The sequence below is a fragment of the Neoarius graeffei genome, chromosome 14 (assembly GCF_027579695.1).
Source record: "Neoarius graeffei isolate fNeoGra1 chromosome 14, fNeoGra1.pri, whole genome shotgun sequence".
In the NCBI taxonomy this organism is placed as follows: domain Eukaryota; kingdom Metazoa; phylum Chordata; class Actinopteri; order Siluriformes; family Ariidae; genus Neoarius; species Neoarius graeffei.
This window is the reverse complement of record NC_083582.1, coordinates 14,357,366-14,374,090: the sequence shown is the minus strand read 5'-3', so window position 1 is coordinate 14,374,090 and position 16,725 is coordinate 14,357,366. Positions and strand designations below refer to the sequence as shown.

General features: G+C 41.4%; 2 protein-coding genes across 2 annotated transcripts in view; one reads left to right on the top strand and one right to left on the bottom strand.

The window, feature by feature from the left end:
- The first annotated feature begins 249 nt into the window (after positions 1 to 249).
- Positions 250 to 1,891, top strand: LOC132897483 (gap junction delta-3 protein-like). The gene has a single exon (XM_060938758.1). The coding sequence runs from the start codon at positions 632 to 634 to the stop codon at positions 1,505 to 1,507; it is 876 nt and encodes a 291-aa protein (XP_060794741.1). The 5' UTR covers positions 250 to 631; the 3' UTR covers positions 1,508 to 1,891.
- Positions 1,892 to 2,397: 506 nt separating this feature from the next.
- top2a (DNA topoisomerase II alpha) overlaps positions 2,398 to 16,725 on the bottom strand; it is a 38,524-nt gene continuing 24,196 nt past the window's right edge. The window contains exons 28-35 of the mRNA XM_060939329.1: positions 16,035 to 16,229; positions 15,833 to 15,956; positions 15,530 to 15,691; positions 13,929 to 14,088; positions 13,691 to 13,749; positions 5,879 to 6,007; positions 5,342 to 5,574; positions 2,398 to 2,762 (exon numbers count right to left, since the gene is read on the bottom strand). Coding sequence (XP_060795312.1) covers positions 2,631 to 2,762; positions 5,342 to 5,574; positions 5,879 to 6,007; positions 13,691 to 13,749; positions 13,929 to 14,088; positions 15,530 to 15,691; positions 15,833 to 15,956; positions 16,035 to 16,229 — 1,194 coding nt within the window. The 3' untranslated portion in view covers positions 2,398 to 2,630. The remainder of the gene's footprint in view (positions 2,763 to 5,341; positions 5,575 to 5,878; positions 6,008 to 13,690; positions 13,750 to 13,928; positions 14,089 to 15,529; positions 15,692 to 15,832; positions 15,957 to 16,034; positions 16,230 to 16,725) is intronic.

Below are 16,725 nucleotides of genomic sequence, written 5' to 3'. Positions count from 1 at the left end.
GTGGCAAACATGCCCCTTTTAGGAGACACTTCTGCTATCTTACACCAAAGCTGCCATCTCAGTCACAATATTTCCTGCCATTACCCAGACAGTTGGAGAAAGCTCATTAAGCTGTAAAAACACAAGGTTTGTTTGAACCCTTTGAAAATTCTGAGGATATGACCATTATTTCCACAGCACTTAGGACTTGGGCCAAAGAACAAATCCGCCTTCAAGTTATTTAACTGCAGTTTAAGTGGAAAACAATCATGAACAGGGTGCTACATCCAGTCCTACTAATGGAAGATCCATGGACTCCACACATCTGTATGATGTTCTGTTGACAAGGCCACTGAAAAGCGTCTCAAGGATAATGCCCTTTCTCCCCCATCTACATGAAGTGGTGCTCAGTTTTGTGGAGTTTCGAGTACTTTTTTGGAATATCAAACCTGACAAGTAAATTCTTACTTCTGGAAGGCTGAACAGGACTGTATCGATCTTCTCTCTGGCTGAATCACTTCATTTCTTTCATCGTTTGATTTGCGTGAACGAATCTTGGATGATCTTGACAAGAACAAGCTGGTAAACTACACCACAGACTCAACTTTGAAATCTTGAAAAACCGTGTCCTTATTTGTTTCCACCCTCAACCATGGCAGATTGGGGTTTTCTCAGTGAACTATTCGGCTCACTGCAGGCACACTCTCCCATGCTGGGTCGTTTCTGGCTGCTCCTCATGCTGGTCTTCAGGATGCTGATCCTCGGTACAGTGGCTAGCGACATGTTCGATGATGAGCAAGGGGAGTTTTCCTGCAACACATTACAGCCAGGATGCAAACAAGTTTGCTACGACCACGCTTTCCCTATTTCCCAGTACCGCTTTTGGGTCTTCCATATTGTGCTCATCTCCACCCCTGCTCTAGTGTTCCTCATGTATGCCATGCATCACCATAAAAAATACAAGGCTCTCCAAGGCCCCACCAACAGTATTCTGGAAGCAAAGCAGAAACTCCACCTCAAACGTCTCTACCTAATCAACGTGGCTTTCCGGATGTTGTCTGAAGTGGGGTTCCTTATTGGACAGTGGAAGCTGTATGGCTTTCGTGTCGAGGCTCAATTCCCCTGCAGTCACTTCCCTTGTCCCTACACTGTGGACTGTTTCACCTCCAGACCTATGGAGAAGACAGTCTTCTTGCTCTTCTACTTTGTCATCGGAATTCTTTCAGCTGTATCCAGCCTGGCTGAATTCTTTCACATCATCTTTAAGTGGTTCACGAAGAGTAGAGATGGCTTAAAGTCTTCGGTTAAGGAAGATACTGAAATTCAGGAAAAGGCTGGCAAGAGGTATATGACCCAGCATGAGAACCACCAAGCAAGTGCACTGAAGCCAGGCAGAACCAAGGAAATGCTGCAGTTTCCAAGGACTGGTAGGACCGAAAGGTCAAGAATGAACAGCTCAAGGAAATCCAGTATCGGACGCAAGAGCCTTGGAGAAAACCATCAGAAAAGTGCTGAACTGATAGTGTGAGGTCAAAATTTTCTAATGTGATAAGTGGTGCATACAAGTCTATTTGCTGCATTTCCACCAATATAGATTCACAAGAATTTAAATAAAAAAGGTCACCTGCATGGAGAAAAATTTGGTCTGAAATGTAACCATACTTTAAATTATGTATAGAATTTACAACTCTTCTATCCAACTATTTTTGTAGATTGATGGTCAGGTGTTGATTAAATGTTTATAGCAACAACTCTGACAGTAGTGAAACTGCAAACCAAAGCTTTATATTAAATGTGCTTGTTCCATTTTATACAGCGCATTAAACAAACTGTAATTTTTGATATAGTGAAATTGTGTGCAAGATGCTTGTTCAACATTTATGGAATGAATAAAAGTATCAGTGCTTTGTAACAGTCTGAGCCAAGTTTTTTTTTTAAAAACAAAGTCAAGAGAAGATACCATCCACTTGTTTTGCAAATGTTCCACATTAAATAAAAGCTATAAACTGAAAATAAAATGGACATTCACTAAATAAAAATTGTAATGCTAGAAAATGAAAAGCACTTGAATATAGGAAATTCATCAACTTGAGTGGTAACAGTAACTCTGCTTCATCACAACCCTGTCAAAACAATTTTACCCCTTTAGCAACACTGATTTTGGGGAGGAGGAGAAGAAATATGGGGGGGACACACATTTGAAGAAATGTAGACAAAATGTTAAACAATTTATCCCTCACAGTGCAATGAGGACTCCACATTTGAGCATTAATTACTAGAAAACATGAGCAAAATAAATTAATAAAATTCCATACCTACCCAGGATTCCTGTTACCCAAAATAAGGTATTGATTTTTTTTTTTTTTTATAAATACTAAAACACTTCCCTGTTATAAGGTCAAGAACCAGAAACAAAGCTCATAAGCAAAAGTTTATTTTTGAAAAAATCAGTAGAAAAAGATCATAGAAAATATTTACAAGACAGACAGTTTCTCAAATACTTCAAAACCTTGCATCAACCACACTTTCAGAAACTACACAAAATGTGATACTGAAGGGCTATAAAGGGAAAAAAAAACTTGAATTAAAGTCTTAAAACATATGTACAAATGTTAACTTCATTTTAGCACCATGAAGTGAAGGTAAACAGGCTAAAAGTCATCATCCGAATCAGAGTCCAGCACATAGGTGACTGGTTTGGTGTTGCGTGCAGTTTTGCTCCTTGGTGCCACGGCAGAGGTCGTCACATCCAAAGAAAAGCTGTCATCTTCCTGCTTACTTTTCTAAACATAGCAAATCAATAGATAGGTTTGGGTCAGATCGATCAGTGGTGGTCCAAGTGTACAGTCAGAAAGTCTCATTTATTTAAAAAAAAGTTAAGAAAAAGGTTTCATATTTTAGATTCTGCAAAGTAGCCAACATTTACCTTGACACTTTGCACACACCTGGCATTATTTTAATCTGCTTCATGAGGTAGTCACCTGGAATGTTTTCAATTAACAGGCGTGCCTCGTCAAAAGTTAATTAGTGGATGGGTTTCTTGCTTTCTTAAATGAGTCTGAGATCAAACAGTAATAACACAGCAAATAGTCCTATTCCACAACTGTAGTAATCCATACTATGTCAAGAACTACGTAAACTAAGTAAAGAGAACATCCATCATTACTTTAAGACATGATCAACCAATTTATATATATATATATATATATATATATATATATATATATATATATATATATATATATATATATATATATAAAAAATATACACACACACACTGCAGAAACCATCAAATGCTCTGACCAAACTGGCTCTCATGTGGACTGTCCCAGAAAAGTAAAACTTGACCTCTGCTGCAGAGGATCGGTTCATTAGAGTCACCGGCCTCAGAAATCATTTAACATCACCTCAAATTAGAGCCTACATGAAAGTCAGAGTTCAAGCAGCAGATACATCGCCTGTTTGGAGGATACAGTGTGAAATCAGACCTTCATAGTTGAATTGCTGCAAAGAAACCACTACTGAGGGAGGACAATAAGAGAACTGCTTGGGCCAAGAAACAAGGAATGGACATTAAACCAGTGGAAATGTATACTTTGGTTTGAGGCATCTAAACCAGATCCTCCAGGATTTCACGATGTTGCAATTTGCAACTTCAACCAATCCCCGCGAATTCAGGGCGGTGTTGCAATTATATCCAATCACCGCAACTTTCCCGCAAATTTGACCAATCGTTGGCGTCGTCGACAAACTACCTTCCGCCTCACTTCCGTGTATACGTTCAAGAGAAGCAGCATGTGCGAGTCAGTGTTTATGTAGGCTTAAATTCTGTTACTGAAAGTGTTATGTTTACAGTGAAGGACTGTGCACTTTACATTATTTTTTTACATAATACAAGAAATTAATGGCTGCCAACATTTTTGCCAAAATGGTATTTTATTTTCCATTGTTTAGGCAGCTTCAGCATCATACTGTGAGATTCTGTTCAAATTGTCTTTTTTCTTCTATGAAGCCTGAGCCATTTATTTTATCAGTTTATAATTGTTTAATTTAGTCTTCAGGAGAGACTGCCTGCACACAGTACTAGTATTAATAGTTTTTTTTTTTCTTACATGAAAGCTGAGGCATTTATATTATATTTTAAGGTAACTTCATGTTGTGCTGTGAGGTTCTCTGCACTTTAACTTTTGAACCAACAGGTGCATTTGGATAAGTAAAGCCTATTCTTCTGCGTTTTTGTAGTCCTGGTAAAATTGTTTATAGGACCATTTCTCAGTGTTTTTTTAATCAATAGTTTTTCAGTAATAACTTAATATTTAACATATCACTCAATTTTAATCACAAAAAGAGAAAATCGCAACAATTCCTCGCAACTTTCACTTCCTCCTGCAATATAATCGCAACAAAAACCTACAAAACACTGCAACTTTCATCGCAATTTTTTGGAAAACCCCCCGCAACAGACATTTTAGCCCGCAACAATCACAAAAAAGGCCCGCGAAATCCTGGGGGGACTGCTAAACTTGAGATTTTTGGTTCCAACCACTGAGAGAAAGACACGGAAAAGGGGAACGGATGGAATCTGCATGTGTGGCTCCCATCGTGAAGCATGGATGTGGTGTGATATGGTGTGTGTGGGCGGTGCTTTAATAGCGACACTGTTCGTGATTTAAAACGGAAGGCGCATTTAACCAGCATCACTACCACAGCATTCTGCAGCATCATGCCATCCCACCTGTTTTGCACTTCGTGGGACCGTTTGTTTTTCAACAGAACAATGACCTAAAAACACACCTCCAGGCTGTGTGAAGGCTATTTGACTAAGGAGAGCTTCACCAGATGACCTGGGCTCCAAAATCAGCTGACAGAAACCCAACCGAGATGGTTTAGAACAAGTTGGACAGCAGAGTAAAAGAAAAACAGCCAACAGCGTGTTCAAAATATATAGGAACTCAAAGACTACATCATGAAGCTGGTTGAGAGAAGAATGCCAAGAGTGTGTAAAGCTGTCATTAAAGCAAAAGGCAGCTACTTTGAGGAATATTAAACATTTTGTCGTGTTGACATTTCTTCTTACTTCATAGCTTTGATGCCTTCAGCATTCTACAATGTGTGTGTGGATGAATTAGAAGGCGTTTCCAAACTTTTGACTATTAGTACTGTATCACAGTACTTCTTTATGACCTAACAAAATAAAGACCTTGGAAGTTCTGACATTTTTAAGGGGAGGGGGAAGGAAAGAATTAAACGGTCATAAGACAATTATGACGACATAACTGAGTTAACCATGAGAGGGGTTTGGTTAGGCGAGAGAAAAAATTGGAACAGCAGTTACACAGAGCTTCATGGAATGGAAACGTACCTTTCCTGCAGCGGCTGCTTTGCCTTTGAGGCGGGCCATGAGGTTTCCCCCATCCGAGTCGCTGCCTGAATCGTCACTGCTCACTGCAACCTTCCTCTTACGCACGGCTGCTTTCTTGGCTGCTGGTGCAGGGGAGTTTTCAGAGTCGCTGAATGTGGCTGGTTTCGTGGCCGTGCTCTTTTTAGCAGCCGCAGGTTTGGACAGCGAGTCAAGGATCGATGGCTGCTTGACATCTACACAAACAACCAGCGTGTTAATCATGCTATGTAAATTTACATTGATACTACATCACTTTAATCAGTCAGGAAATTAAAGGAAAAAAAAAAAAAAAGGATATTTCTGCAACATGACCTCATACACCTATAGCAACAGCTAGGTCACAGGGACTTGCACGACGTGCTAAACATGTAATCATTGATGCGGTGAAGTTTCATGTAATATATTTAATAAACATTTTATGGAAGGAGTCTCCAGTGTCAGCACTAAATCAGAGGCCAAGTTGTAACCAAGTTTCCTCAAGTACAACTCCAAACGTACCTGTCGCTGCTCCTTTCTTCTTAGGAGCGGCAGTCTTCCTCGCTGAAGGTTTCTTCGCGGCACCGTCAGCTGCCTTCTTCGCCACTTTCTCTCTGGGCTTGGGTGGAGGTTTAGAAGCAGTGCTTTCAGCTGCATGCATATTCATGTAGATGTTAGTGATTTAACCCCCCCAAAACAGTTAAGTATTGAAATATACAGTGTTCTCCCCAGAGCACTTTTGCATGTCAGGGCTGACATGCTTTAAATTTGCCAACACGCTAGTTCTGGCACTCGCTGAAAACTGCCCTGTCAACTCTCACAACTTTGCCATGAGACTCACGATTTTTTTGCACTGAATCACACCCTCACGCTTCCACTGTTAAATTCACAATTTTTTAGAAAATATATACATTTTTTAAATTTATATATGTGGAAAAAAGCATTATCGATGCACCAGTGCATGCAATGTCCACCATGTACATGATATCGTGTTTCCAGAAGCCCACTGAAAGAGCTTTTAAGAGGATGCTCATGATTGGTTGACTGCAGAAAGGTCAACCAATGAAATTGCATCTTACTGGGTCATCATTTCCACATTACTGGTGGGAAAGGGTCACCTGGCGAAAATGAGCGACCGATTCTGGATCAGCGGGCCCTCCAAGTTCTAAAACCCAGAAAATTTCCAATTATAAAAAAGGTGCATGATAGGAAATTTAATTCCAACTGGACCAAAATCTATCCATGCATCACTGCTTCAGCGAGCAAGCACCATTTCCCATGCACCGTTTGCAACAGGATTATCAGTTGTAAACACCAAGGCCTTCAACATGTTGAACTTGACATGCAAAGAGAGTCCCACAAAGATCTTCAAAAATCGAGATGGTCATCAGGATCACTTGACTGTAGCACAGACTGTCAGAAAGAAGGTATATTTTATCATGTTTTTTTTTTTTTGGGGGGGGGCAGCACATGCTTTGTTTCAGTTCATCTGAGCTCAACGAGATATGTTTGCAAAGTCGCCAAGTAAAATAATAGCTTATTTTGAAGTGTCCCACAGATACCATAAATGTCTACCCAAATATTTATTTTCAACAGGAACTTTGCATGCTGTGTTTGGTAAGTTTATTATTGTTATAGTAGTAGCCTAGCTAGACTGTGTTGGTGACCGGAAATAAAAAAATAAAGCACATAAATCTATAACTATAATTGGAAGATGCTCCTATATCACTCAACAATTGAGTTTTTTGGTGACTGTATTACTTTGAGTAATTCACCAATTTTATATTCCTTTAATATTACCTTTCTCAGGGAAGAGAGGGGGTCCTGTAGCCTAGTAAACTAGACCCACCCGCCTAGCAGCCAAAAATATTTTTGCCTACGAGTGGGTCTAGCCTCGCACCATATTAACAAAACACCCCGGGCATCAAATCGTGCCCGCCAATCACAACGCAAGGTTTTTGTTTGGATTCTTTGGGCGGGCTTTTGCAGGAGTGACAAGGCTGCGCGACGCTGGAGAAAGCACAACAGGAAAGATGGCTACAGCTATTGAACAGCGCTAGTTTGATTCCACTTTGGAATCAGTTTTAGAAGAATTAGACTTGGAGTTTTCGTTAAAACATGAGCAGGAAGAGGCTCTCCGCTCATTCCTTTTCAAGAAGGACATTTTCGCTGTTTTGCCGACCGGCTATGGCAAAAGTCTGATCTACCAGCTGGCTCCGCTCATAGCCAAAAGGATGGGGCTAGTTCAGAGGTGGGCAAACTACGGCCCGCGGGCCACATCCGGCCCGTTGGCGTTTTTAATCCGGCCCGCGGAAGACAAATCATATAAACACGATTGAGCAGATCTATAAACTATAAGCATCAGTGTTATCATGTAGACAGGTGTTCTAGAGATCCGTCTTTCCAGTCAGTCGTATTCACGCGAGATTACATTTGCAGAGTGGTGCAGCGCGTGCCATGGAAATCATTCTGGCGCCCGTGCCACTGGTGATCGAGAACACAGGATAAAACTTTACAATGAGTGGTCCTAAAAAAAGAAAAGTGGACAGTGAGTGCAGGGTGTTCAATAAAGAATGGACAACTAAATATTTTTTTGCTGAAGTCCGATCAAAGGCTGTATGCCTTATTTGCAAAGAAACCGTTGCAGTTTTAAAGGAATATAACATCAAATGGCACTTTTCCTCCAAGCATGCTAATTATGCTAACAACCAGTCAGCGCAAGCACGGACGAATACAGCTCAGCGGTTGCTGAGTGAATGTGAGTATTAACACTTTCTCTTTTTAAAACTATGTTGGAGCTGTAATAAGATGGTAGTCACATGTTTACAGACATAATATAAAAAGTACAACTCTTAGTAATTTTGGTTGTCGTGGGTGGCTGCTGTAGTGCTGGGTGTTTGTTTTTATATTTTTTTTTATGTGCCAATCTATTGAACTGCAAGCATTTTTCTGCTCTGCCTTTGTTGACTGAGAACTAAAATAAAATGTCAATCGATCTGCATTTGGGTCTCTGTCAGTGAAGGCCTTACAATAACACTAAAGCTTTTCCGGTTTATGTTCGATATGTATGAATTTGGTGTTGGCCCGGCCCGCCTGGCAAATTTCAAAAGTCAATGTGGCCCCTGAGCCAAAAAGTTTGCCCACCCCTGGGCTAGTTTGTGCAGTACGAAGAATTAAACAGCTTTGAAACATTACTTTTTGATTGTTTCTTATTTTCCCGTTATTTTAAATTTAAGGGAAATTATTTCACCAAACACCACTAAATAAAAACTCTCAAAAACAGTTTAAGCAAACTCTTGAAAAACACTTGAAAAAAAAAAAAAAAGTCTATGTTAAGTATGTGGTACAGACTCCAAACTTGTGGTCATTATCTCCAAACTTCTTAATATCTAGAACCTGTTTATTAATTAATACGCATTTTGAAAATTTATTTATTTCAAGGCCTCCCCCACTGCTTTCTGTCGCTCTGACTACGTCACAGTCACTGCTGCGCTGATTGGTCAGAGCGTTGGCCTATACGCACAGAGACAGTTTGAAAGACAACGGGTTGTTCCTACCCACCCCCTTCAGAAATGTCTACGACCAAGACCAGACTAAATATTCACATTTAGTCTGGCTTGCCAGGCTAGGGGTCCTGATGAAAAAAAAAGCAGAAAATCAATAAAATGTCCTGAGGGCGCCGAAGGCGCTCAAGGTAATAAGGGGGGTCCAGGGGGAAGCCCCCCGTGAAATTTTTTTTTTTTTAAAATGAGACCTTACATGCCCTTTTTCCTGTAATCTGAGCTGTAGTTAATTAAAACACCTGATGCCTATTTTCATACTTATTGAAATAAAAACCCTATTATATCGAACAATATGTATCAAAATTCAAAATAATATCTACATTTTATGGGGACTGGTTATTACTCAGTCAACATCACTTGTTTTTCTAAAAAAAGTCCATTAAAATTCAGTTATAAGTTCCATTAATAATTCAAATTGAATTAAATAAAAACATTTCTATATCTTATCGAGACTGACCTTTTCCTAATGTCCACATTACTCGTATATGATTTCTTCACAATGTCTATTTAAACCTTAAAGTTACAGTTATCAACACTGTCAGCTATAATTCAAATTATCATATATTCAGTGTATTGAATCAAACAAATGCATATTTTATGGGGACTGTCTTTATCTTACTGTCCACATCACTTGTATGTTTTCTTCAAAAGGAAGAGCATGTGTCTATTCACACTTTTTACAGTTCCCAGTTATTTTTGAAACAAAATTTCATTAGATCATTTAGAATTCTTCTTCAGCTTCTTGGCTAAAGCCAAAAGCTCATCAGTCCTCTCTTTTTTCCTTTTTCTTTCATTAGCCAGGGCCTCCTGTTTTTACATGCTCTAACCTAGCTCTCTTCTGCGCTCTCACACACTCCTCTCTTGCTTTCCTTTTGCTTTGCTAAACTTGTTTTTTATACCAGCATCAATTTCACGTACCTTCGCTTCATCTCGCTTGTCAATAGTATTCGGCATCTTGAGAAAACGCGCCGATTAGAAGAAAGTATTTTTGATATGCAGCTCACGAACATGTGCAAGTTTTGATAAAAGAAAGCGGATGCGGGTGTCTTTGTAAAAACTGTTTTGATTGGCTATTATGGTCTCGACCTCGATGTTTTGACCAATAACAATGTAAATAACACGAATTTTACATCACATTCAACGAGATTAAATGAGACTAAAGATGGCGACTTACAAATAATGTCTAAACATCGTTGGAGTGAATAAAGTTTGAACAACATGAAGGAACATGCCCCAACCCCCCGAAATTAATAAATAAAATTCTCAACGGATTTGGCATAATATAAAAAGCTCGTTTTTTTTACTCAGAAAAAGCGGAAATCCGCCAAAAAGCGGAAAACTCTCATCCCTGCTTTCTAATAATTTACTTAAAGATAAACAAAAATATTTTATGAAATGATATTTAAAGGTCATAGGCAATGGTTGGAGGTGAAATGTAGAATATCAACTTTGTCTAGAAGAACGACCCAAAAAGCAAATTCAAGTTTTCCTAGTGTCTAATTTTTCGCCCTAAAATTGAATAAAATATACTGTTATGCCCAATTTCCGAAGGTTTGTTTACATCTCACTTATGCGCACTTTCACCGCCGGGGGACCGTCGTCGTGACGTCATTTAAGCCAAACAGACTGGGAGCAGCTCTGTGTTTACTTGCGAACCGAGCACACGTGTACGGACTTTGATCGTGAGAGGTTGTGTAAAATGTCTGAAAGCGATAGCGATTTTGAAGTAGGAACTCTCCAAATATTGAGAGGTGAAACCATACATGTATGAACCTATGGCCGTTGTGAAGCAATGGGTGAATGTGGCTCACTGGTTTGACCGTGCAGCCTTGGAATCGGACAGTGACTCGGCCGACTCTGATCGCGGTGACCCCGGACCTCAACAAGACTCGCGCCCAAACGATTTATCCTGGTAGTTATATACTAAATAAGAGCCCTTTTGAAGAATAATTAAACCGCCCTCCCTAGTGGATTTAGGCAACGATTACTTGACAGTGCGCCGGTAGGCCACATTAGCCTGCCATCCACAGCATTCTACTATTTATAGCCGACTCTAAGCGAGGAAATATCCCTTTGTCTCATTCCCACAATGATTGTACAGGATCCCTCAGGATTCTTGACTTGTCAATTGCAAGCAAAAAGTAAAAAATGTTTACCTCCAATCTTTTTTGCTTGAGCGCTGCTGGTTCGTTTCTTCTTTGACCGATTTTGTTTCACGCACACAATCCACTCTGTCCGCCTCTTCCGGGGAGAAAAAAAAACCAAACAAACTCTGGCTTCACACACACACTCCACTCCCTCCGCCTCCTCTCCTGGAAAAAGCCAACCCACTTGCTCTGCCTCTTTTTCAGAAAAAGCCAATCCTCTAGCTCCACCTCTTCTCCTCCGGAAAAAGCCAAATCCACTCTCTCTGACTTCTCTCTCTCGGAAAAAGGTAAAAACTTCTTCCTGAACCGGTCCTCCTGTTACAGTTCACTGCACAACAATAAGGCATGGGTTTTCTTTGGAAATTCCTGAATGCATGTCTGCACTCAAGCCGAACGGCAATGTAAGTAAACGGAAGTGGCCTCAATTCAAGTGGTTTGACTTAAATGATGTCACGCGCCGAGAGGTCACGAAAATAGCCGAACAGAAATTCGATGCGATCCGCGCTAACTTATTTTAATTATTACTTATCAATATTTCTTCGGATCAGAAGAAAATTAGAGGGTTTAACATATAAAGTTTCAAATGTGCATAAAATTAAAATCGTTGCCTAAGAGCTTTAATACATAGAACAGAATATTAAATTCTCAGCTTGTTATATTCAGATAAATATTACCCAAAAAAACCTGTCAATCAAGTTCCTGTTCTCATTTATGTTATAGCAGCTATAAAGAAACATTCACTCAACTTATTCTGTCTCAAATAAACAAAACCTGCAGTTTGTAACTAAGGACACGATACGCCTTCATTTAATAAAAGGGCAAGATGAACCTCAAGCTATGTTGCAATAAATTGCAAATACACGCACTTTTACAGAGTTGCAACTGACTTAAAAATGACTGTGGCAATACAAATAGTCTCCCCTGTTTTCCTATGAAGTGGCATGCATGTGTAGTTTTGTGGTGAAAGCTTATTGAAATGTGATAATTGCACAGCTTTCATTTCATGATCATGTTGAAATGTGTTGTTTACCTGCCATTGTTTTGTTAATACACGTAGTATCCTCATGAAGCCATTTTTCGTTATTTTTTTTCCTATTAATAGTAACAAGGGGGTGGCACGATGCTGTAGTGGTTAGCACTGTCATCTCACAACAAGAAGGCTCTGGATTTGAACCCAGCGACTGACGAGGGCCTGTGTGTGGAGTTTGGATGTTCTCCCCATGTCTGCATGGGTTTCCTTCCACAGTCCAAAGATATAGAGGTTAGGTTAACTGGTGGCTCTAAATGGACCGCGAATGGTTGGTTGTGTCTGTGTGTCAGCCCTGTGATGAGCTGGCGACTTGTCCAGGGTGTACCCTGCCTCTCGCCCATGGTCAGCTGGGATAGGCTCCAGCTTCCCCCCCAGCGACCCTGCATGGGATAAGCGATTACAAATAAAAACAAGTAAAAAGTAACAAGACAAAAACTAAATATTTATTCTAAGGCCGCCAATCCCCTCTTAAAGTTGGCTAAATCGTTTTTGGCTGGGGAGGCTTCACCCCCCCCCCCTCCAGGCTTTACCCTGGACCTGACCAGGGCCTGCAGCCCCAGAACCCCAGCTTTCTCACATCTTTTTTCATTTTAGGGTTGACTGCCATGTTCAACCATGTTAAAGGAACAGTCCACCGTACTTCCATAATGAAATATGTTCTTCTCTGAATTGAGACAAGCTGATCCATACCTCTCCGAGCTTTGCGCGACGTCCCAGTCAGTCAGACGCGCTGTCACTCCTGTTAGCAATGTAGCTAGGCTCAGCATGGCCAATGGTATTTTTTGGGGCTGTACTTAGATGCGACCAAACTCTTCCGCGTTTTTCCTGTTTACATAGGTTTATATGACCAGTGACATGAAACAAAGTTCAGTTACACAAATTGAAACGTGGCGATTTTCTATGCTATGGAAAGTCCGCACTATAATGACAGGCGTACTAACACATGCGTGCTTCGACAGCGCATTGATACCTTCACTCCTGTTTTTTTTTTTCTCTCCCATGCCCCCCCTAACTTCCGTCAATACAACCAACGTGACCACCAAGACAAGTAGCCTGCACTCCTTGGAACACAGTCTAGTCAGGGGGACGGGGGAAAACAGGAGTGAAGGTATCAATGCGCTGTCGAAGCGCGCAGAAGGTGTTAGTACGCCTGTCATTATAGTGCGGACTTTCCATAGCATAGAAAATCGCCACGTTTCAATTTGTGTAACTGAACTTGTTTCATGTCACTGGTCATATAAACCTATGTAAACAGGAAAAACGCGGAAGAGTTTGGTCGCATCTAACTACAGCCCCAAAAAATACCATTGGCCATGCTGAGCCTAGCTACATTGCTAACAGGAGTGACAGCGCGTCTGACTGACTGGGAGGTCACACAAAGCTCGGAGAGGTACGGATCAGCTCGTCTCAATTCAGAGAAGAACATATTTCATTATGGAAGTACGGTGGACTGTTCCTTTAACAAGAAAACTTGAAAGTGTCACGTGCTCCCTTTTTTCAAAGTTTTCCAGGGGAGGCCCCCCAGAAGTTAGGGCTTTATTTTAACCCTGGGGAGAAAACTGATATACAATGTTCAACTCCTCAGAGTACTTACAGACAAGTGTGCTCTTCACCACCTCCTTTTCATCCTTTGTTTTTTTCACATTTTTTTTTCTGTAAGAGAAGAGAAATTAGGGGTATTATGACGGAGGGAACAATTACAGACCTGGACATGTGGGCAAAGCAGTGAAGAGACGGGGGTTAACATGATGAATGGACTTTGTCTATATGAGGCTTAGCTTTGAATGCAGGCACAACCTCCACACAAAGAACAAATGAGGAAGAAGACTCACGGTGGAGGCGGGGCAGGGGAGTCCTCTTCACTCTCCGAGACAGTATTGGGTTCTGGGAGAAACAAGTCACCGTCATCAACTACTGGAACTTTCGTTTGCCTCAAACTGTCCCAGTTCTCAGGTTCATCCTCACTGTCAGACAGGCAGTACTTAACACCAGCTGGGGGGAAAAAAAAAAAAAAACCCGATATAAGCTGGAAACATCATGTCACACTCTCCGGTACTGGAGTAACCATGCTCTACTACAGAAAGACAGAGTGGCAATTTCAATGATGGCGTGATGAAGTATTTTATTACTATAAAAGAAAACATCCTCATCACAACACGTCAGTCAACAAGTTCCTGTTCGCATTTACATTATACAGGGATGTGATTTGGAGCTGGTGAAATTATCTGAAAATTTTAGGTGGGGGTCTGGGGGCAGCAGGCCCCCAGCTGGTCCAGGGCAGCGCCCTGGTGGGGGGACAAGGGAAGCTCCTGGGTTTTTCTGACTTAAAAATTGTACTAAAATGGCAAGCAAAACACACAAGAAAAAACTTGTCATGATTAACAAATTCAAGCCAATTTAATGGTCAACATGCAACTCTGACACACATGGTCACTCTCTCTCTCACACACTCACACATACTCACTCACACACACACACACACTCACCCCCCCCAAAAGAACCAGCGCGAGCAGGGCCCGCTAGCCTTGGGACGTAATTCGCCCCGAGGCAAGCCGTCGGCGCTCCGCTTAGGTTTCGTTTCTATCCCGACTTTGGACGCTCGTAGCTCGGGCAGGGGAGGTCCCAGTATCCCCAAACTTGACAGCCAGAGACCTCTGCCCTCTCCCCAAAGAACGAAATCGCTGAACAAATGTCTCAGTCTTATGTCCAACGTCTGTAGCAACTTCTTTCTCCAACCATTCCCAGCGGAACTTGTTTTTCACTATTCTGTCGATTTCTTTAACTCGATTTGCATCTTTACGCTCGATCACGGAGGCTGCCATCTTTCAACTCTTTGTTTGAAGCGAGCTTACGTACAGCTAACAAGCGCGTTCATTGGTTGTTACAGAGCGATGGGCCAATCACGTACCTCGTTTCATCTCAATGACGTAATTACATCAATGAGATGAAACGAGGTACGTGATTGGCCCATCGCTCTGTAACAACCAATGAACGCGCTCGCTTCAAACAAAGAGTTGAAAGATGGCAGCCTCCGTGATCGAGGCATAAAGATGTAAATCCGAGGCTGCCATCTTTCAAACAAAGTCGGAACGAATAGGATACGAACGTGGATTTGAGGGAAAAATCGGAAACATTTTTTTTTTTCAAGTTTTGAGGTGAAAAAAGCGGAATTCCGCGAATTCACGGAAAAATCACATCCCTGATTATAGCAGCTATAAAGACTCATTCAACTTTTTCTGTCTCAAATTAACAAACAAAACCTGCAGTTTGTTACTAAAGAAATGGGAACATATTCGAACAACTGCATTCAGTATAAACCTGTGATTTGCAGCCACACTACCAGCAAAGCTGTTAAAGAAAATCTAAAATCAACACCTTTGGACCAATCGGGGACGTCATGGTGGGCTGAGTGTGTGTGTAAAACTGCTCTTACTGTTAGCTTTTCTGCCCAGACGCTCTCTGGGAACCACGTCTGCACTTGGAGACGTGTCTGAATCTTCGTTCCCAGACTCATCGTCAGATGACCACACGTTCTTCATCTTCTCTTTCTTGACAGGTTTAAACTGCAGTGTGGTCTGCTTCCCTGACTTGGAACCTAAAGAGGGGGAGAGGAAAAAAAAAAACAAAAAAAACAAAAACAAAACCCATCTCAGATATTCTGGAATGAGACCAGAGCAGGACAGGATTCTAAATGTACACATTTTAATATGGTAATAAATTTCCTTTCATTCAGTACCTCTCTCTTTGGGGTCCTTCTTGACCTTTTTGGTGAGCCGAGCAGCAAGTCCGATCTCCTGAGGCTCTTCAGCGTCCTCGTCTCCAAACTCGAGCTTCATCACCTCACTGCTATCGCTCTCAGACTGCAGAAACAGACAGGGGATTAGACACACGGGTTGGGGGGGAGCAACAGCAGTGCGATACAGCGGTCATACACCCACCTTGACTTTGCCTTTCTTGGTTCCAGCTTTTTTGGCAGCCTGCTCCTTCATGGCACTAGTGATGCGTGGAATGACACGGCGGCCCTGAGGGGTGGGCATGGTCTCATCTTTCACCTTCACCACCTTAGACCTGCCACCTTTGACCTTGACCTGGGCGACTGGGGCTTGGGCAGCTCGCTCAGCCTGTTCCACACGCTGCAGCAAAACATTTATTCAATAAAAGGTTGGAAATGTTGCTAAACTGCTGTGGTGCAAGATTGGAGGTAGGGATTTTAATCATTTTGGGCAACCTTTTAAGATCATCCAATCAGAGTGCAAGCAGCGAATCACATGATCACCTGAGAGCGTCTGAAATTTTCAACAAAGATGGCAGCGTCTCAACGGCAGTGGAGCAAAGAAAAATAGAGACATCTTTTTATGCTGGTAACTTGTTAAGTGCAAACCCAAAGCAGTGAATTTACCTCATCAGATGCTTACAAAAAAAAAAAAAAAAATCCAACAGACATCCATTTTTGTGCGCTCAGGCTGTAATTAAGGCTACAGCCACACGACAACGAGATTTTTTTTTAAAAATATTGCATCCACATGGGCAACGGATCAGTAAAATATCAGGTACATATTGCAACGCAACGCTTGCTGAAAACGATGCAATACACATGCCACACCTCTATGTGCGCTGTAACACGGTCCC

Excerpts from the sequence above, each read along its gene's own strand:
- LOC132897483 (XM_060938758.1), top strand. The coding sequence starts at position 632 with ATGGCAGATTGGGGTTTTCTCAGTGAACTATTCGGCTCACTGCAGGCA.